This window comes from Narcine bancroftii, chromosome 2 (assembly GCF_036971445.1).
Source record: "Narcine bancroftii isolate sNarBan1 chromosome 2, sNarBan1.hap1, whole genome shotgun sequence".
In the NCBI taxonomy this organism is placed as follows: Eukaryota; Metazoa; Chordata; class Chondrichthyes; order Torpediniformes; family Narcinidae; genus Narcine; species Narcine bancroftii.
In genome coordinates, this window is record NC_091470.1 from 228,061,616 (window position 1) to 228,081,955 (window position 20,340).

The 20,340-nt window shown below is 41.6% G+C and overlaps 3 protein-coding genes across 5 annotated transcripts in view; 2 read left to right on the forward strand and 1 right to left on the reverse strand.

Moving 5' to 3' along the window:
* LOC138755119 (uncharacterized) overlaps positions 1–5,418 on the reverse strand; it is a 48,945-nt gene extending 43,527 nt beyond the window's left edge. For 2 of the 3 annotated variants that reach the window (XM_069920449.1, XM_069920444.1), the window contains exon 1: positions 4,357–4,511. The gene's annotated coding sequence lies outside the window, so the exon portion shown is untranslated. Of the gene's footprint in view, positions 1–4,356; positions 4,512–5,294 lie in introns of those variants that run through there. The other variant, XM_069920447.1, reaches the window with a different exon arrangement.
* On the forward strand, positions 4,407–5,123 carry LOC138753090 (uncharacterized). The gene has a single exon (XM_069915682.1). The coding sequence runs from the start codon at positions 4,407–4,409 to the stop codon at positions 5,121–5,123; it is 717 nt and encodes a 238-aa protein (XP_069771783.1).
* Positions 4,998–20,340, forward strand: part of grhl2b (grainyhead-like transcription factor 2b) — a 580,987-nt gene continuing 565,644 nt past the window's right edge. The window contains exon 1 of the mRNA XM_069920439.1: positions 4,998–5,166. The gene's annotated coding sequence lies outside the window, so the exon portion shown is untranslated. The remainder of the gene's footprint in view (positions 5,167–20,340) is intronic.

The window sequence follows — 20,340 nt, forward strand, 5'->3', positions numbered from 1 at the left end:
TACCAGGAGTGGGTATCAGCAGAAGACATGAAGTGTGACAGAATATGTTGTGTTTTATATTGTATACAGATATGATTTTGGGAGATAAAGTGTGGCAGTTTTTTTTAGTGTAGGTCACATACAAACACTTTAGATCAGATCTCATTTAAAATACTGGAGCTTTGCTCAAGCTAGACAGGCCAGCTCCAAATGCCTTTGCAAAAGCTTTGGGGAATGCCCAAGGAATTGTTGTTTTGAAAAGCAACAGATGAAAGAACTCATCGGAGCCTTAGTCTGTCTGAGTGGAGGTTACTGTTCTAAGAGGGGCATGTAGTTTTTCAAGCAGAGAGAGCAAAACAGATTTTTCTCTGAGAGAGAGAGTTCTGCAGTTTTATGATCAGCAGCAACAGCTTGGACTGGAACTGGACAAGCTGGCAAGCTTGTGGAAAAACCCCATTTTGAAAGATGGGTTGCGTGTGTTTAGTTCAGCCTGGTCAAAGCTCGTGATTCATTCAAGAGGAGAGGACTGGCTGCCTAATGTTTCACTTGAAATAAGAGCAATAAAAATGAACTCTGTGGTGACCTGAAAGAAAGAGGTTATCACCTGGAAAACCTTGAAGGGGCAAGTTTCTTCAGCAAGACACTGAAGTGGCTGATAAAAAGGAATCAGTTGTGGGTGTCCAGCGAACAACAAATCTCTCTCTGAAAACTGTCATGAACATTCCTGAACACTAACCATTTACCTTGCAAGCACCAAAACCTGGTGAACTTTTTAATTGTTAAATTTTGTGCACAGTATAAGGATTGCCTGCAACCATTAAACTTGGAGGAATGAGAAGTGAGATTGGACTGTGAATCAAAGAACTTACACACACATTTCAAACATGTGTCAAACATGTGTGCTTAGAATTAGAAGGGGGTTAAGTTAGGTTAATTAAGTTAATAGTGATAAGTTAAAATGTGATTCTGTTTTCATGTTTAAAGATAATTAAAAGCAACTTTTGTTTAAGTAACCATTTATCTTGGTGAATATCTATTGTTGCTGGGTTTTGGGGTTCTCTGGGCTCATTACAGAAGCCACCTGATGATGTGAATTGGACCACAGGTCGTGGTTGTTCAAACAATGATTCATGCTTTATCTGCAACCCATTGGACTTGATAGCAAACCAGATGCACAGAAGATTACACTGCTACTTACTGTGGCAGGTCCAGGGCAAGTTTGACAAGGTTATTGAGATGTTTGATGGACACTGCTCACCAAAGCAAAATTAAATGTTCGAGAGGTTCGTATTTCGCTCGCGCATGCAGCTGCAGGTAGAGAGCTTTGATACTTTTTTAACAGATTTGAAATTGAAAATAAGAACATGCAATTTTGGATTGCTTGCAAGATTCAATGATCAAATTGTGTTTGGAATTATTGACAAGGGAGAGTGAGAGGTTGCTATGAAAGAAAGAGCTTACCTTAGCTGGAGCTGTGAAGATACAATATGCCATGCCAGTGAATTTGCTCTGCAGCACATGAAAAAGTTTGATGGGAGTGCAAGGGCTGGTGAAAATGAAGGCACAGCTGTAGCTACAGTGTCTGGAAGTACACATGAACAGAGAATGAGACATAGAAAACAATAAAAAGACAGAGAAACTTTCAATTGTAAATGATGTGTTACTTAACATGCACCAAAACAATGCCAAGCAAATGGAAGAGTCCTTAACAGTGCAAAGGACAAAATCACTCTGCAAAGCAATGTTTTCCAAAGGGAAACAAAACAGAAGTGAAGGTGAAAATTAATTCTTCGTAGGCATGGTAGCGCAAGAGGTTTCAAACCAATAGATGTTGAACAGCCAAGTGTGAACAGAGTTGAGTAGGACAAGTGGACAATGCCATTGCATGGAAATGGACCAGATATTCCTTTCAAGTTGGACAGAGGCAAAGGCTAATTTGATCTGAGAGCGCAACATCAGAGCAATGAGATAAAGTCACACATTCATTCAAATTCTATTCAGCCTACAATGGACAGCATATTCACGTGAAAGGCACATATAGACTCAAGGTGAAAGTTAAAGAGCACCACCTCATGTTTGTAGTAGTCCCAGATGGACATGACTCACTACTTGGTGATAAAGCATGTGAAAACTTAGGCCTAGTCAAGAGGGATTGGCATTAACAGCGCCAATGCAAGAATAGTGTAGAGGAAATACTAGATCAATTTGCAGACATCTTCAAGAGGTTTTATGTTCTATCATTCACCTACAAAATACAGTTAAAGGAGGACGCAGACATGTATTCAAGTACATACCCCAAGGTGGTTCCACCACCACTAAGGACAAGCTCAAGCAGAAGCTCAACTGAATGACATCATTAAAGTTGATAAAGAAAATGGAGGAGCCCACAGAATGGGGGAATTCAATGGTGTGTGTCAAAAAGAATGCTGACCTATGTGTGTGCATGGACCCAAAAGACTTGAATGCCAGTATAAAGGAACATTATCACATTCCAACCAGCAATGAAATTAAAGTGAGATGACAGGTGCAAAGTTTTTCACCAAATTGGATGCATCCCAGGGCTTCTACCAATTAAAACGGCAGGAAGATAGCACAAAATACTGTTCAATACACTGTTTGGCCCATACTCCTGTTTAAAGACACCTTTTGGAATTTCCTCAGCTCCTTTAGTGTTCCACCAGACAATGGAGCACATCATAGAAGACATAAATGTATACATAGATGACATTGTCCTATGGGAATCCACACAGGAGCAACACAACGAGAGGTTCATCAAAGTGCTACACACATTCAGAAATATGGATTAAAGCTAAACAGAGAAAATTTCAGTTTGGTGTGAAGGAAATTACCTTTTTGTGAGATAAGCTGTCAGAGGCAGGTGTAGAGCTAAACAAGAGCAAGCTGAAAGGAATTCTAGACATGCCCAGACTATAGACAAAAAGAGAGTACTGGGAATGATCGATTTCAATGGTAAGTTCATACCAAACCTGTCTTCCAAAATAAAGTATCTGAGGGAGTGGTTACATGACAAATCTGAATTCAAGTGGATGGCCAACCACAAGGAAGAATGGGGATGACTGAAGACCATTTTAACTACAGAAATGGTACTTTTGACATTCTTTGATCCATCCAGAAGGACAAAAATATCTATGGACGTTTCAAAAGATGGAAAGGTACCATACTACTTCAAGCAGTGCGAGAAGATTGGAGGCCAGTTGCATACACATCAAGGACAATAACCACATCTGAATGTCAATATGCACAGATAGAGAGAGTGCCTAGGTCTGGTCTATGGACTAAAGAAATTCCACCAATATTCATGGCAGAGACAGACCAAAAGCTATTAATAGCCATAATCAAAAAAAAAACCTCAGTAAGATGTCACCACGAATCCAAAGACTGATGATGAAGCTACAACATTATGACTTTGAATTGGTGTACATACCAGGGAAACTTATTGCGGTGGCTGATACTCTGTCCAGGGAAACAACGCAGAGTGAAGCACACAATAAGAGTTCCACGGATAAAGATGTGAATCTCTGTGTGAACTTGATCACTGAATCTCTTCCCATATCCGACTGGCATGAAATCCAAGCAGATTGTGGCTAAAACAGAAAAGGACATAGTTCTACAAAAGGTCATCAAGAATCTGAATGGAGGTTGGCCTAGAAGTGAATGTCATCAATACTACAATATCAGAGCAGAAAAGAGTGTTGTCAATGGGCTTCTACTCAGAAAGTGGAAAAATAAAGGAGGCAAAAAGCAAATTATGACAAGTCAGCAAAAGCTTAGAGTCAATGGCACATGACACAGTGAGACTCAGAGATTCCAACACCTGGGACAAGAAGGAAGGCCACTGTCCTGGAAGAGGTAAAGGTAAGATCCTGCCATGTCAGAACAGAGAATGATCAAATACTGAGGAGGAATCAAAAGAGCCTGCTGAAAACACAATGTTGGAAGAACAGACAAATGCAGAAATGGGAAACACCACCAGTGCTAGACAGTTGTGGACCAGAAGAGCTGACACAAGCATTAGTAAAGTAACCAACAGGCTAAGTCTCTAAAGGAAAAAGAACTGGACACTTATAATGTTTGTGCTGTTGATTTTTGTGTTCAACTTCAAATTGAAAGAATACTGTAAAACAATGTAAGATTGCTAGATTAAACATCTTAAGAAAAGGTGATGTGGTGATTGGGAGTTGGTGATCCTCCTGACCATTAGAGAAAGCAGGAGACGAAATGTCCCACCTTGGGTTAAATGCACAAAATGGAACTTGTGAGTTAATAATAAAATATGTAATACAAAATAACCCAAGTTTCTTTACCACAATAGAAGAAACATCACATCCCCATCTTTCCACACACTGCTCCTTTTACCTTTCCTCGCTCGATTTCCCACGCTCCTTCAATAAAATTAGATAAGTGAGATGGCCGACCCGTTTCCTACTCTAAGGCAACTCAGGTCAGTCGCCAAGGAGCTCAGGAACCCACTCCGGCGCACACGCTCCTCCCCCGCCCCCCGAGGCAACGGCCAAACCCCCGCGCGTACTCCTCTCCCCCACCCCCCCCCCGGCAACGGCCAAACCCCCGCGCGCTTCCGACCCCGAGGCAACGGCCCAACCCCCGCGCGCACTCCCCCCCCCCACCCGACCCCGAGCAACAGCCCAACCCCCGCGCGCTTCCGACCCCGAGGCAACGGCCCAAATCCCGCGCGCACTCCCCCCCCACCCGACCCCGAGCAACGGCCCAAATCCCGCGCGCACTCCCCCCCCACCAGACCCCGAGCAACGGCCCAAATCCCGCGCGCACTCCCCCCCCACCCGACCCCGAGCAACGGCCCAACCCCCGCGCGCTTCCGACCCCGAGGCAACGGCCCAAATCCCGCGCGCACTCCCCCACCCCACCCGACCCCGAGGCCAACGGCCCAACCCCCGCGCGCTTCCGACCCCGAGGCAACGGCCCAAATCCCGCGCGCACTCCCCCCCCACCCGACCCCGAGCAACGGCCCAAATCCCGCGCGCACTCCCCCCCCCACCCGACCCCGAGCAACGGCCGAACACCCAGCGCGCGCTGTCCCTGTGGTGCGCGACCAAATGAAATTCCTTCCGTCATATTCCGCCGCATTAACACACACTAATCGCTAGAAGTGGGCAACGAGATGGTTATATAGAAGAAAGAAAACATAATGTAAGTGTAGTAGTAATAGCTTTTTTTAAAGCAGTGAGGATTTCTAACCCTTGAGAGCTTGTGGTTTGAAATGGGCGTGACATTACATTGTGCTCCTTATATCAACTCCATTTAAATCCACAACCTACCTTGGTCACACACAAGGAAATCCAGGTCTGCCTCACGATTAACTCTTGCACTATGCAGGATGGCACAAGTGCGTCGGGGCAGTTCATCAACGTCATGAAAGCCAAGCTTCAGTGCCAGGGCTCGGTATCATGAGGGAGGGGGTACTGGGGCATTCGAGGGCTATGCCCCCCCAATTGTACCCCCCCCCCCCCAGCCACTGCACAAGCATCACTCGGGAGTTGTGGGTCATGTGAAAAGTCGGCTCAGTGCGTGGCCTCCAGGTGCGAGAGCATGTAGTGACCTGAATGGGATAGGATAGGGTTTGCCTTTGAGCCCCAAAATGCCTGAGTGACCAAACGTATTCATATAGGCTGCCAACGGGGCCCAAAAAAAAGACAGATGAAAACTTGCCTCAGCAGCAGCCAGCACATTTGGTCAAGGGTGAATTGAGAAAGTCTGGGGGATGTGTTTGTACCTATGGGAACAGATCCAGCAATCTATTGGGATGTACTCAAACCATATGGATCCCATGGAAAACCATTCTCTTGTGAATTTCAAGCATTGACAGTCATCAGAGACTGTTAAAAGAATTAACAAACGAACATGGATTAAATCGAAAGCCACATTCTGCACAACTCTGATGGACACTTATCAGTGGTGGAAAACTTTATGATTGGAAGATAGTTTTAATTTACAATTGCGAACTGCAGCCCCCCCCCCCCCCCACACCACTGAGTGAGTTCTTGAACAGCAGTATGTGCCCCCCCTCCCCCCACCACAATTATCCTAATGCTCCCGATTAGATCTATTCTGATGCTGACTCTGGTCACTGTCTGGAATGGTGGTGCCAACACTCAGGACAGAAAAACTCCAGAGGGTTGTTAACTTGTCCTGCAACATCACAGGCACTAGAAATCACTCCATCAAGGACATTTACAAGAGTGATCCTCATCACATAGTTCCACCTCCTGACCTTCTCCCCATAACCCTTGATCCCCTAACTAATTAAATATCTCAATTTTTTTGTCTTAAATATACCCAATGACTTCACTTCCACAGCCGTCTGTGGCAACAAGTTCCACAGACTCACAACCTCTGGCTAAATTCTCTGCATTTCTGTTTTAAATTAACACCTTTTTATCCTGAAATTGTGGCCTTGTCTCAGACTCAGCTACCATGGGAAACAACTGTCACATCTACTCTGTCCAGGCCTTTCAATATTTGAAATGTCTCTATGAGGTCCTCCCTCATTCTTCTGTACTCCAACAAGTACAGTTCAAGAGCCGACAAATGTTCCTCATCTACTATCCCTTTCATTCCTGGTATAATTTTAGTAAATCTTTGAACCCTCTCCAATGCCAGCACATTCTTTTTCAATTAAAGTGACCAAAACTGTGCACAGTACTCTGTCCTACCAGCACCCTAAAGAGTTTCATCTTACATCCCTGCTGTTATATGCTATTCCTGAATGAATGCCAACATTCCATTCGCTTTCTTCACTGCCGACTCATCTTGGAGGTAAACCTTTAGGGTATCCTGCAAGAGGACTCCCAAGTTCTTTTGAACCTCTGAATTTTGCATTTTATCCCCATCTAAATAATAGTCTCCCATCTATTTAATACATTGAAGTGTATGACTGTACACTTATAACATTGTATTTCATCTGCCATCTCCTTGCCCATTCCCCTAATCTATCCAAATCTCTTTGCAGCCTTTCCATGTCCTCAGCACCACCTATTTTGGTGTCACCCACAAATTTAGCTACAAAGTTATCTATTCCATTATTGTCGATGTAGAGTAATTGTGAGAGTAAGGATTTCTCTTTATCAAGGAAAGAGTTACCTTGCTCTTTTAAAACTATTTCAGGAGGTAGACAAAGACCTTGTTACAGCACATGCAGGATATATCTCATAATCCTCTTCAACTTCATCCTTACTAGGCCAATTTGTTAATCTCAAAACTGACCCAACTTTATCCTCTGCCAAATCATTCCCTAATAAAAATAAGACACCCTGCATGGGTAACCACTACAACAGCTCCTTTAATTCTAAATTCAGCACTATGCTGTGAAGAGATATTGACTCTACCTCACCTCCAACACCTTTAATCATAGTTGTCTCCCCTGCGTCAATCTTCTGATCCACAGTTAAAACATTTTCCAGCAACAGTGACTGAGCAGCCCCAGTATCTCTAAGAATTTTAACTGGAACCTGTGGTTCTCCCTCCTTTACTGAAACCAAGCCCTCTAACACAAAAGGTTTGAAAACATCCATGACACCCTTACCAGGTTTGGAACATCTGCTCTCCTTAAATTCAACTGTCTGAATACATGCTTCTGGTAAAACCTCCTTTTTTCGTCTCTTTTTCAATACGAGATAATTCGCAATAACATGACCAGGTTTCTTACAAAAATGACATACAAATGCAGAAGTTCTGTCCTTTCCCACCTTACCTTCATCTTTTCTCTTAACATTCTCTCCAGACTTAATTTCAGTCTTACTTGTCTGCTCCACATTAACCTTCTGAACAGGCTGACTAATCTGTTCCACATTAACTCTCTGAAAAGGTTTACTATTCTGAAATGCATTTTTGTGAATTAGGGCAAATTTGTCGCTAATCTAGCTGTTTTCCCCCACGCCTCTCTCATCCAGGTATAATTTAATCTCATTTGGAACACACTTTTTAATTTCCTCAATTAATATCAATTCTCTCAATCTGTCAAGATCATTATTTATTGCTTTTGAGGCACACCAATGGTGAAAACATAGAGATTTTCTCAGAGCAAAATCCATATAAGATTGATTCCATGTTTTCACGAAACTCCTAAATTTTTGTGTTTATGGCTCCAGAACCAACTCATAAGCTTTCGATACTGCTTGTATCATAATTTGCCACTTGCTCTGTAGTCAATCTAGAGTATGCAATTTGTGCTTTTCCTTTCAATACACTTTGGAGCATAAGAGGCCATTTTTCTTTTGCCCATCTTGATCTTTCAGCAACTTTTTCAAAAATCTGAAAATATATATATCTCCCTCATCAAAAGGAGGAACTGGATTTACCTCTCTACTAGCCAAAAACCTCTCCCCAGAAGTTACAGCTTCAATTCTCTTACTTCCCTCCATCTCCAATTTTAACTTCTCTAATTGAAACCCTCTGTCCCTTTCAATTTCCTTGCTCCGTCTTTCAGCTACCTCTAACTCATATTTCCTCCATTTTTCAGTTTCCTGTGCCTCATATATCCTCTGTTTTTCAGCCTATTTGTTTTTCAGCTTGGTCTGCCTCATATTGTCTCTTTCTCAGCCTCTAACATGCTCCATTTCTGTCTTTCCTCTTCCACCCTCAATTTCTCCAATTCCAATTACAACTCAACAAATCTATCCTCTGGAAAATTTTCTTTTTCACTATATTTCACTATAATCCTCTCTATTTGTATTTTCCTCATCCAATGCTTGACTTCAGTCAGTTTTAATGCCTTAGAAATAACCCTCTTTTTTCTGGCTCTGCAGGTGATGGTTGTGACAAAAAATGTATCAACATCCATTGCTTTAAAAATAAGCTTTAAAAAACCCAATTAACTAATAAATCACCGAAAATCCAATTTTCAATCTGAAAGGACGATCCCCATAAAATGTTACGAGCCCAGAGCAGCAATAGATATTCACCAAGGAAAATGGTTACTTAAAGCAAACAGAATCACACTTTAACTTATCACTATTAATTTAACCCCACTCTAATTCTAAGCGCACATGTGTGTGTTAATTTAAGACAAGTTGTTTGGTCCACAGTTCAACCTCACTTCTCATTCTTCCAAGTTCACTGGTTGCAGGCCATTCATATATTGTGCACAGAATTTAACATGTATAAAGTTCACCAGGCTTTGGTGCTTGAAAGGTAAATGTTTACTGCTCAGGAAGGTTCTTGTAGGTTTGCAGAGAGAGATGCGTGGTTCCAGAATTTTCACAACTGAGGTACCACCATTAGTCACCTCAAAGTCTTACTGATGAAACTTGGGGCAAGTTTCTAGATGATAACCTTTTTCTTTCAGGCTACCACAGAGTTCCTTTCTGTTCCCCTTATTCCAAGTGAATCATGAGACAGATAGCACATCTAGCCATCTGCCAGTCTGGAGTTTCTGTTTCAGTTCCAACAAGCTTCTCCTGGCATGTTACAGTTTTCTGTGTCACACACAGTCAAAGACTCCCTTCTATCTCTCTCTCTCTATCTGAGATTCAAAACTGCCAGCAGCATGTCCTCTCTCTCACTTGCAAAACCCCTGACCTTCTCCAGCAAATAATAGGAGTTAGTCTTCTGCTCCATCTGTTGCTTTAGGTAAACAATAATCTCTCAATGAATGACCTCTGAGTGAGAACTTTGCAGAGAGGTCAAAAACCTTCCAAAAAGGTCCAAAACAGACAACCTGACTCTGGTTGTTCTTCCACGACAATAGTCTATTCATTTCATGACATCATTTCAATTAGCACCTACATGTGAAATGTGCATAGCATTCTCCATAGTTTCTGTAAAGTCACTGATATTAATTCTTTGGTATTTCAAATAAAATCTGTTTTAAAATGTGTGTATGTATGTAACCTACTCTAATTTTACCAATTTATCTCCCAATAACATTCCCAAATATTCATCACAGTACACCTCCAGACTATCTGTGGCTCCGACAAGCTCTTTCATCTGTTGCCTTTTTGTAAACAACAATCCATTAGTGAAGTCCCTTGGGTACTCTCCAAAGGTTTTGCAAAGGCACTCGGAGCTGCCCTGTCTAGCTTGAGCAGAGCTCCAGTATTTTAAATGAGATTTGTTTTGAAGTGTTTGTATGTGACCTACACTAAAAAACCTGCCACAATTTATCTCCCAAAAACATCTATATACAATATAAAACACAACATAATCTGTCACAGCCCTCACACCCAAAGTGTCTCTTTTTCTTGATGAAAATGAATGCAAAGTACTTATTTAGGTTCTTAACAATATCCTCAGCATCCACATGCAAGTTCCCACTTTTATCCTTAATAGGCCCACTCCTTGATGTTCTACTCTATTAATACGTATGTCTTTTGAATCCCTTTGCATTCCCATTTATGTTAACAGCTATTTTTTCTCATACTCTGTTTTTGCTTATCATTTTAATTTTCACTTTCAGATTCTTTTGTAATCAGCCTCATTCTTTCTGGTATTGACAACTTAATACTTGATGTATACAACCTTTTTTTGGTTTATCTTGCTCTGCATCTCATTATCCAGGGAGATCTGGCTTTGTTTTTTTTTAAATCCTTTTCCCCTCAGGAAATGTGCCTGAGTTGTAACAATATTTTCCTTAAAGATGGTCCAAGTTCTGTCAATGTTTGTTTCTTTTTTACTGAGATCAGATCCATTCTCATCCCATTGAAATCAGTTTTTTTTTCAATTAATTTGGACCACTCCTAACAACAGTCAGAGGTCTCCACCTAATTGAAAAGGATATCCATTATTTTGGTGCCCAAGAACAAGATGACTTGTCTCAACATCTATCAGCTGATGTCACTGACATCTTCTGTGGTGACATGCTTTGAGAGATTGATTCTGGACTGAATCAACTACTATCTCAGGATCTGGACCCATTTCAATTTGCCTATTATCCTGCTAGCCCTCCACTCTGTTAGCTCACCTAGGCCACAGGAGCACCTTGGTCAAACAGTTTTTCATTGACAGCAGCTTGATATTTAACACTACCATAACATGACCAAGCTAAATGATCTGAGACTGTACATCCTTCTGCAACTGGATCGTTGACATCCTTATTGACAAACCTTGATCAGCACTATCACCTCCTCCTCTCTGACCATCAACACAGGGGCACCCAAGGGTGCATGCTTAGACACCTATTCTATTCCATGTACACTCATGAATGAATAACAGTTCAGCTCCAATTCAATCTACAAATTTGCTGATGACATCACCTTTGTTGACTGAAATGTGGAGTCAGAATACAGGATGGAGATAGAAGCTGGTTGGTGGTGTTAGAACAACAAAGTTGCTCTCAACATCACCAAGACGAGGAGTTTGTTGTTGGTTTTAGAAAGGAGGGGTCAAGGGATCATGCAACATTCTGCATTGATAGGACAGAGATGGAGAGGGTTAGGACCTTCAAATTCCTATATTTCAGAAGTCTTTTGGAGTAGGCACATCGAGGCAACTATGAAGGCACACCAATGCTTGAATATTCTAAGGAGTCTGAGTAGATTTGGCATGTTGGAAACTATCAAACTCATGCAGGTGAGCCATAGAAATTATACTGACTCTTGTATTATAGCGTGGTTTGGATATTTGAATGCTCTAGAACAGGGATGGTCAAACTTTTTTGGTTGTGGACCACAGACAGAAAAATGTAAGGAATCATGGGCTAAACAATATTAAGCCCAGCAGTTTTCTTGCGGGAAAAAAAGCAGGAGCGTTTCTATTGATTGATTTATTTATTCATGCAGCAGAATCTAGTGCTGAAACTAAGAAGTGCAATGTATCATTGCTATTTATTAGGCCCTTCCAAACTACCATGTAAAATAGAGTTAACCGGGCAATTTGCATGGTTAGTGACCCAGGGACAGCCTGGTCAGAATCCTGACCTACCTCACATGTGGTATGGGAACCCAGTAAAACTTACCCGGGTGTCCTACTCCGGCAGTTTGAAAGGGAAAATGGCTGACCCGGTTACTTTGGTGGTGTCAGCGCTTGAGTGCGTGCATCACAGGAAAATCCCCAGCTGAAGAGCTGCTTCAGCAATAGGGGGGAGAGTGGTTGCTGCCGCGATGGAAGAGTGGCCGCTGCCATGATCGGGGAAAGACTGGGGTCCGCGATGTTCTGCTGCTGTGAAGGCTGCTCCAGTTTGCGGCACTGTAAAGCGGTTCCAGTGGTGTGGAGGATTATGAATAAGGAAGAGAACCATTGCTCCTGCACTCCCGCATTGAGCCATCACTGTGGACCGGAGTGGCATGTCTCAACATCTTCTTTTTCTTTGGCTTGGCTTCGCGGACGAAGATTTATGGAGGGGGTAAAAAGTCCACATCAGCTGCAGGCTCGTTTGTGGCTGACAAGTCCGATGCGGGACAGGCAGACACGGTTGCAGCAGTTGCAGGGGAAAATTGGTTGGTTGGGGTTGGGTGTTGGGTTTTTCCTCCTTTGCCTTTTGTCAGTGAGGTGGGCTCTGCAGTCTTCTTCAAAGGAGGTTGCTGCCCGCCAAACTGTGAGGCGCCAAGATGCACGGTTTGAGGCGTTATCAGCCCACTGGCGGTGGTCAATGTGGCAGGCACCAAGAGATTTCTTTAGGCAGTCCTTGTACCTTTTCTTTGGTGCACCTCTGTCACGGTGGCCAGTGGAGAGCTCGCCATATAACACGATCTTGGGAAGGCGATGGTCCTCCATTCTGGAGACGTGACCCATCCAGCGCAGCTGGATCTTCAGCAGCGTGGACTCAATGCTGTCGACCTCTGCCATCTCGAGTACTTCGATGTTAGGGATGAAAGCACTCCAATGGATGTTGAGGATGGAGCGGAGACAACACTGGTGGAAGCGTTCTAGGAGCCGTAGGTGGTGCCGGTAGAGGACCCATGATTCGGAGCCGAACAGGTATCTTTGTGAGGTTTTTCAGTTGGTTGTTTTTCCAGACTCTTTTGTGTAGTCTTCCAAAGGCGCTATTTGCCTTGGCGAGTCTGTTGTCTATCTCATTGTCGATCCTTGCATCTGATGAAATGGTGCAGCCGAGATAGGTAAACTGGTTGACCGTTTTGAGTTTTGACCTAGTGTCGCCGAGAATATTCTCCCAGAATCACAGTGCGGCTTTCGCGCAAACAGAGGAACTACTGACATGGTCTTTGCCCTCAGACAGCTCCAAGAAAAGTGCAGAGAACAAAACAAAGGACTCTACATCACCTTTGTTGACCTCACCAAAGCCTTCGACACCGTGAGCAGGAAAGGGCTTTGGCAAATACTAGAGCGCATCGGATGTCCCCCAAAGTTCCTCAACATGATTATCCAACTGCACGAAAACCAACAAGGTCGGGTCAGATACAGCAATGAGCTCTCTCAACCCTTCTCCATTAACAATGGTGTGAAGCAAGGCTGTGTTCTCGCACCAACCCTCTTTTCAATCTTCTTCAGCATGATGCTGAACCAAGCCATGAAAGACCCCAACAATGAAGACGCTGTTTACATCCGGTACCGCATGGATGGCAGTCTCTTCAATCTGAGGCGCCTGCAAGCTCACACCAAGACGCAAGAGAAACTTGTCCGTGAACTACTCTTTGCAGACGATGCCGCTTTAGTTGCCCATTCAGAGCCAGCTCTTCAGTGCTTGACGTCCTGCTTTGCGGAAACTGCCAAAATGTTTGGCCTGGAAGTCAGCCTGAAGAAAACTGAGGTCCTCCATCAGCCAGCTCCCCACCATGACTACCAGCCATTGGGCACATCTCCATTGGGCACACAAAACTCAAAACGGTCAACCATGTCTCAACATATCACGGCAGCAGTCACTTCCTACCCACCCCCATTTGCGTCAGCGGCATGTCGCTGGAGGGGGTGGAGGGGGGACGACTGACGAGGGGGTTTGGCGACTGATGCTAGGCTATTGACAGCTGGTGAGGGAGGGCCAATACTGACGGCCAATACTTCCCGTGAGTGCACGTCGCATCACTCACCACAAAATCACGGGGATAGGATCCCCCTTAAATTGCTGGGTTGGCAATTTATCAGGTAGGTCTGGCTACAATTTGAAAGCTGCATTCTGCACCCACGACCCAGTAATCATACCTGGGTCCCAGGAGGGCTACCCGGGTGCTGCAATTTTGAAAGCACTTATTGTTAGAGACTATGTTCAAATGGGAACACTTAAAAATGGGCAACGGGCTGCAGTTGGCCCACAGGCCGTTGTTTGGCCACCTCTGCTGTAGAAGGTAACAAAGGTAGCCAGGTACATCACAGGATCTAACCTCCCATCGATTGAATACATCCACGTGAGGCACTGCCTCAAGATGACACCAACATCATCTTGGTGACAGTCCCATCTTACTATCTTTGAGTAGAAGACCAGCGCCTGTTATGTTCAAGAACAGTTTCTTTCCAATAGGTTTTGAACCTCCTATTGTTATACTAATGATGGACTTTCCGTCACCACAGAAGGATCATCTGAATATTGCAGTCTGTGAATATTATCTATCTACTTTTTAAAGATCATCTATTTAATTTTTTTAATAAAGTACCTGTTTAGCAAGTAGGAATTGTAGTGCATATGTATATTGTAAAATGTATATGGCAATTAATACATTATCAATTGAGAGCTTGCATTTACTTAGCAACTGCTTATCCTCAAAGTATCCCAGAATAATATGCAACCAAAGAAATATTTCAAATTGCAGTCATTAATATAAGAAGCATGGGAACCAATTTACATACAACAAATGTCCATAAACAGCAATCAGAGCCAGAAATTCTGAGGAAATATTCTTCCCTTGTTTAGAATAGAGCCATGGGTTATTTTATATCTATTGGAGAGTCTATTTGGAGCAACATAGGTAGCATAGAGGCACCATTGGCCCACATTTGAATCTGTTGCTGATGGTAAGGAGTTAGTACGTTCTCCCCATGATCACATGGTTCTCCACTCAATGCTCTGGTTTCCACCCACATTCCAAAGACATACGGGGTTAATAGGTTAATTGGTCTCAAGGGCATAGTTAGGTGGCATAGGCTCATGGGCTGGAAGGGACTGTTTCCGTGCTGTATCTCTAAATTAAAGAGTAAATGACAGATGAGGCTTTGGTTTAGCATCTCATTTGAAAGATGCTAACCCCTGCAGTACAACATTGCAGTAAGAGAATGATATATTAACCTTGATTCAGTAGTGGAATGATGCAGTGATTTTCCTGTTACAATGGCTTACTTCTATTAATGGAAACACTAGGGAGGTTAGATAAAGCATAAAGCAGATGTCAGGTTGATTACCTTTGAACATGATATTTTGATTTTACTATTGATGTCAAGTTTCCTGTGAAAGTTTTTTGAATTGAAACCTTAATAGCTCCTCTAAGATTTTGTCCATCCATCTTAATCTATTTTGGATTGTCAACTGCTTTTGCTAATTCTTTTATTTTAGACATTTTTGAAATATATGAAACATTCAACTTTTCATGTTATCTTGATCATATTGGTGAAGAAAGCAGAAGTAATATCAATCAAAATAAAGGCAGTGTCCTCTTGCTGTTTTAATGGTTAGTTTCATGATTTGACTGCAATTCTTGCAGCTTGCTCATTTTACATTTTAAAACAGCTCTGCCCCTCAGTGGTTATATTATATACTATAACTTATTCTCAGAACTGTAATTTTGGTTATTGCTTTTCAGAATGTGTAAACATTTTGCTTTTGTAGTTCTGTACCAATATTTTGCAGAATTGTTCAGTCTTAGCAGAAATAAAATTGATGGAATGCAATTTTGGTACAGCTGATGACCCATAGCATCAAAATGCATGCAGCACAGTATGCAGTGTGTCATTCTTATCACAACTATATTGAACAGATGTTGTTTTGACAGGTAGATTGGTGAGAATGTGCATGCAGTTTATTCTCTTATTATTGATCCTATTGCCATCAGTTACAATTTCATGACTGTCATTTCATTGAGGGTTCTGCCAGTCTAGTCTATGGTAGCACTCTTTTGGTGATGTGTGTTGAAATTCCCTTCAAAGGACATAAAACATGGAGAAAAACTAATTCATTAGCTGAGGGAGTATAGTAAGTGGTAATCAATAAGCATTTTTTTTTGCCATGTTTGACCTGAACTTTGAAATTTTCTGGGCTCCTTTGTCAATGTGGAAGACTTCCTTAACATCCTATCTTCCTCTGGTAGAAGTGTCCTGCAGATACATCAGGAGAAAGCCAGGAAATACTGGCAATTCTGGCAGATAGATATGATTTCTTTACCTTGAATTTGCCAAATGAGATGATTAGTGCATCGATTTGGCGCCGGCTGCAGGATGTTACTGTCTCAATTGAGCTGTGTGTCATTTCCCAATTAATTGCCTTGATTACAACCAAGTAATAATTGATAACATTCTTATTTTTCTTTCTAGAGATCAGGCACTCTTGGGGGTTCCTAAAATAGGTACAATCCTTGTTCATTGGGTTTACTACCTTATAATTAGCAATTCCCTGTTTGTGCACTTTATTGTGTAATTTTGGTAAAATTACAATATCTACAAAGACAATCTGCTACAAAATAACCCTGCTCACTTAACTGTGTTCCCCTTTTAACAATGATTCAAAATCCTCATGACTTCCCACATATAATATCTAAGTGACAGAAGGACATTTTATATGCTCACATCCAATCATGTGTGTTAATATATTCATATTCCAGATGCTGGTGGAGAATTTGTCCTCACTGGGACTCAACAACTCTCTCTGTGACTGGATTTGGACTTCCTAACGGAAAGACCACAGTCTGTCCATGTTGGCAGCAGAAAGGCAAGCATGATGAGCATAAGTGCACAGGTGCTAGGTACTCAGCCCACTTTTGTTCACACTACAGACCTATGACTTCAACACTAGATCCAGCTCCAAAAGAGTCATCAAGTTTGCAGATGACACAACAGTAGTTGGACTTATCAGCAACAACGATGAGTCAAAATAGATGATGCAAGAATAACAAACTGAGTCTCAATGTTGATAAGACAAAGGAGATGACTGGACTTCAGGAGGAGTAGGAACAACCACCCTCCACTACACACTAATAGGTTGGTGGAGAGAGTGAAGAGTGTCAAGTTCCTCGTAGTTCACTTAAAACAGTGACCTATCCTGGACACATAACATCTCCATTTGTCGAGAAGGTGCAACAGCGATTACACTTTCTGAGCATACTAAGGCAGATGAAACTACTGGCCACCATTTTGTCAACTTTCTACAGGAGCTCTATTGAGAGTGTACTGGCTAGCTGCATCACAGTTTAAAGAGAATAAAGGTGGATAAATCTCCGGGTCCTGACAAGATATTCCCTAGGACCTTGAGGGAGGTTAGTGTAGAGATAGTGGAAGCTCTGACAGAAATATTTAAAATTTCATTAGCCACGGAGGAGTTAGTTCATGTTGTTCCACTGTTTAAAAAAGTTTTAAAAAGGCTCTAAAAGTAAACCTGGTAATTATAGACATGTGAGTCTGACGTCAGTGGAAGGAAAATTAATGGAGAGTGTTCTTAAAGATGGAATATGCAAGTATTTGGATAGATAGAGACTGATTGGTTGTAGTCAACATGGTTTTGTGTGTGGTAGATTATGTTTAACAAATCTTATAGAATTTTTTGAGGAGGTTACTAAGAAGGATGACGAAGGAAAAGCTATGGATGTTGTCTATATGGACTTTAGTAAGGCCTTTGACAAGGTTCCACATAAGAGGTTAGGAAGGTTGAATCATTGGGTATTAATGTTGAAGTAGTGAAATGGACGGAAGATGCCAGAGAGTAGTGGTGCAAAATTGTCAAATTGGAGGCCGGTGACTAATGGAGTGCCTTGGAAAGTAGGATTAAAGAAAAACTCAAGGTATTCTATGTGTATGTGAATAAAAGGATGACGAGATTGAAGCCAACATGTGGCTGGAGGCAGAGAAGATTCATGAGGTCCTAAATGAATACTTTGGTTCAGTATTCACAAGAGAAATGGACCTTGATCAGGGTGAGGTCAGAATAGAACAGGCTTTTGTGTTGACGATGTTGAGATTAGGGAAGATGAAGTGTTGGATCTTATAAACGTTAAGATTGATGTACCCAGGGCCAGATGCGATATACCCCAGGTTTCTGTGGGAAGGGGTGGGGGGGGGAAGAGAAAGTTATGGAATTTGTTTTGATCTTTGAGTCCTTCTTGGCTACATGGGAGGTGCTGGAGGATTAGAGAATGTCTAATGTGGTCCTCTTGTGTAAAAAAATGTAATAGGGAGAATCCTTGGGATTATTGATAGTGAGTCTTACGTCGGTGTGCAAACTATTGGAGAGGATTCTTAAGGATACGATTTATGAGCATTTGGAGAAGTACAATCTCGTCAAGGATAGTCAGCATGGGTTTGTGAGGGGAAGGTTGAGCCTCATGAGCCTAATTGAGTTTTTTGTGGAGATAACAAAAGAAATTGATGAATGTAGGATGGTAGATGTATATATGGATTTTAGTAAGGCATTTGACTAGGTCCTCCATGGGAGCCTTGTTCAGGAAGTCTTGAGGCACGGGATCTGTGGAACCTTGGCTATGCGGATACAGAATAGGCTTGCATGTAGAAAGCAGAGAGTAGTAGTGGATGGAAAGTATTCTGCCTGGAGGTCGGTGATTAGTGGAGTTCTGCAGGAATCTATTCTGGGACCCCTGCTCTTTGTAATTTTTATAAGTGACTTAGATGAAGAAGCGGAAGGATGGGTTAGTAAGTTTGGAGATGATAGGAAGGTTGGAGGAATTGTGGATAGTTTAGAAGGTTGTCATAGGTTACAACAGGATATAGTCTGGATGCAGTGTTGGGCAGAAAAAGTGGCAGATGGAGTTCAATATAGATTCTGTAAATGTATTTTGGAAGGCCGAACTTGAAGGTGGAAATCATGGTTAATGGCATGATTCTTAACAACGTGGAAGAACAGAGGGACCTTGGAATCCAAATTCATGGATCTCTCAAGGTTGCCATGCAGATTGATAGGGTAGCTAAGAAGGCTTATGGAATGCTGGCCTTCATTAGTAGAGGGATTGAGTTCAAGAGTTGAGAAGTAATTTTGTAGCTCTATAAAACTAGATTTACCACACTTGGAATATTGTGTGTAGTTCTCATTACAGGAAGGATGTAGAAGCTATGGAGAAGGTTCAGAGATTTACCAGGATGTTGCCTGTATTGAAGAAGCTGTCTTTTGAGGCAAGGTTAGCAAAAGTAGTGCTTTTCTCTTTAGAGTGAAGGATGAAAGTGAATTAATAGAGATTATGACAGCCAGAATATTTTTCTTGGGGTAAGAGAGACAGATACCAAAAGACATCTGTAAAAGCTGAGGGAGGAAATTTTTTTTTTGAAAATTTTATTTATAAACAATAATGAATCATACAATCAAAATACAATCCAATACATAATGTTTTATCGCATGTAGCCCCGATCCCCAACCCACCCAAGCCCCCTCTAAACTACCCCAAAAGAAAAGAAGAAAAAGAGGAGATCTCCAGCAATGCCACTCAATCATTTGCCATGGATTGGGACTGCAGCACCAATGTATGGGAAAGAAAATATTAATGATCTAGTCACATATTTTCCATATATGAGCTCCAAGTTTTAATAAAAAAATAATTATTATTTCATAAATTATACTTTATTTTCTCCAAAGGAATAGATGATCTCATCTCCACATGCCACTCAATTTAGTCTCATTTTTCCATGTAACTGCAAAATATTTCCTAGCCACTGCTAAAGCTAATCTTAAAAAAAGCAATTTGAAATATATCTAATTTTAATTCCAAACTCAGTGTTTTAATATAACCCAATAAAAATATATTAGGGATAAGTGAAATTTTAAATTTAAACGTAACCTCGAAAAATTCCTTAATTTTATTCCAAAAAGGTTTAACTGTCTCACATAGCCAAACTGAATGTAAAAAAGTACCCACTTCCTTATGACACTTAAAACATAAATCAGAAGAAACATATTTATATTTCTTTAATTTCTCTGGAGTCAAATATAATTGATGGATAAAATTATAGTGAACCAATCTATACCTTACATTTGCAATTTTAGTCATACTATTCTCAAATATAGACATCCATTCATCTTGAGAAATAGATATTTCCAAATCTTTTTTCCTACTTCACTCTAGATTTATAAGCATCTGGTTTAAGCATTTTATTCTGCAATAAAGCATACATATCAGATATAATCCTTTCTTACTGCCATCAGTAAATAAAATTTCAAATTTAGACCCTCTAAGAAGCCTCAAAGTACACCCAAAATTATCAAGCAATAATGTTTTAACTTGATAATAGGAAAAAAGAGTATTTGAAGATATTTCATATTTCTCTTTCATTCTT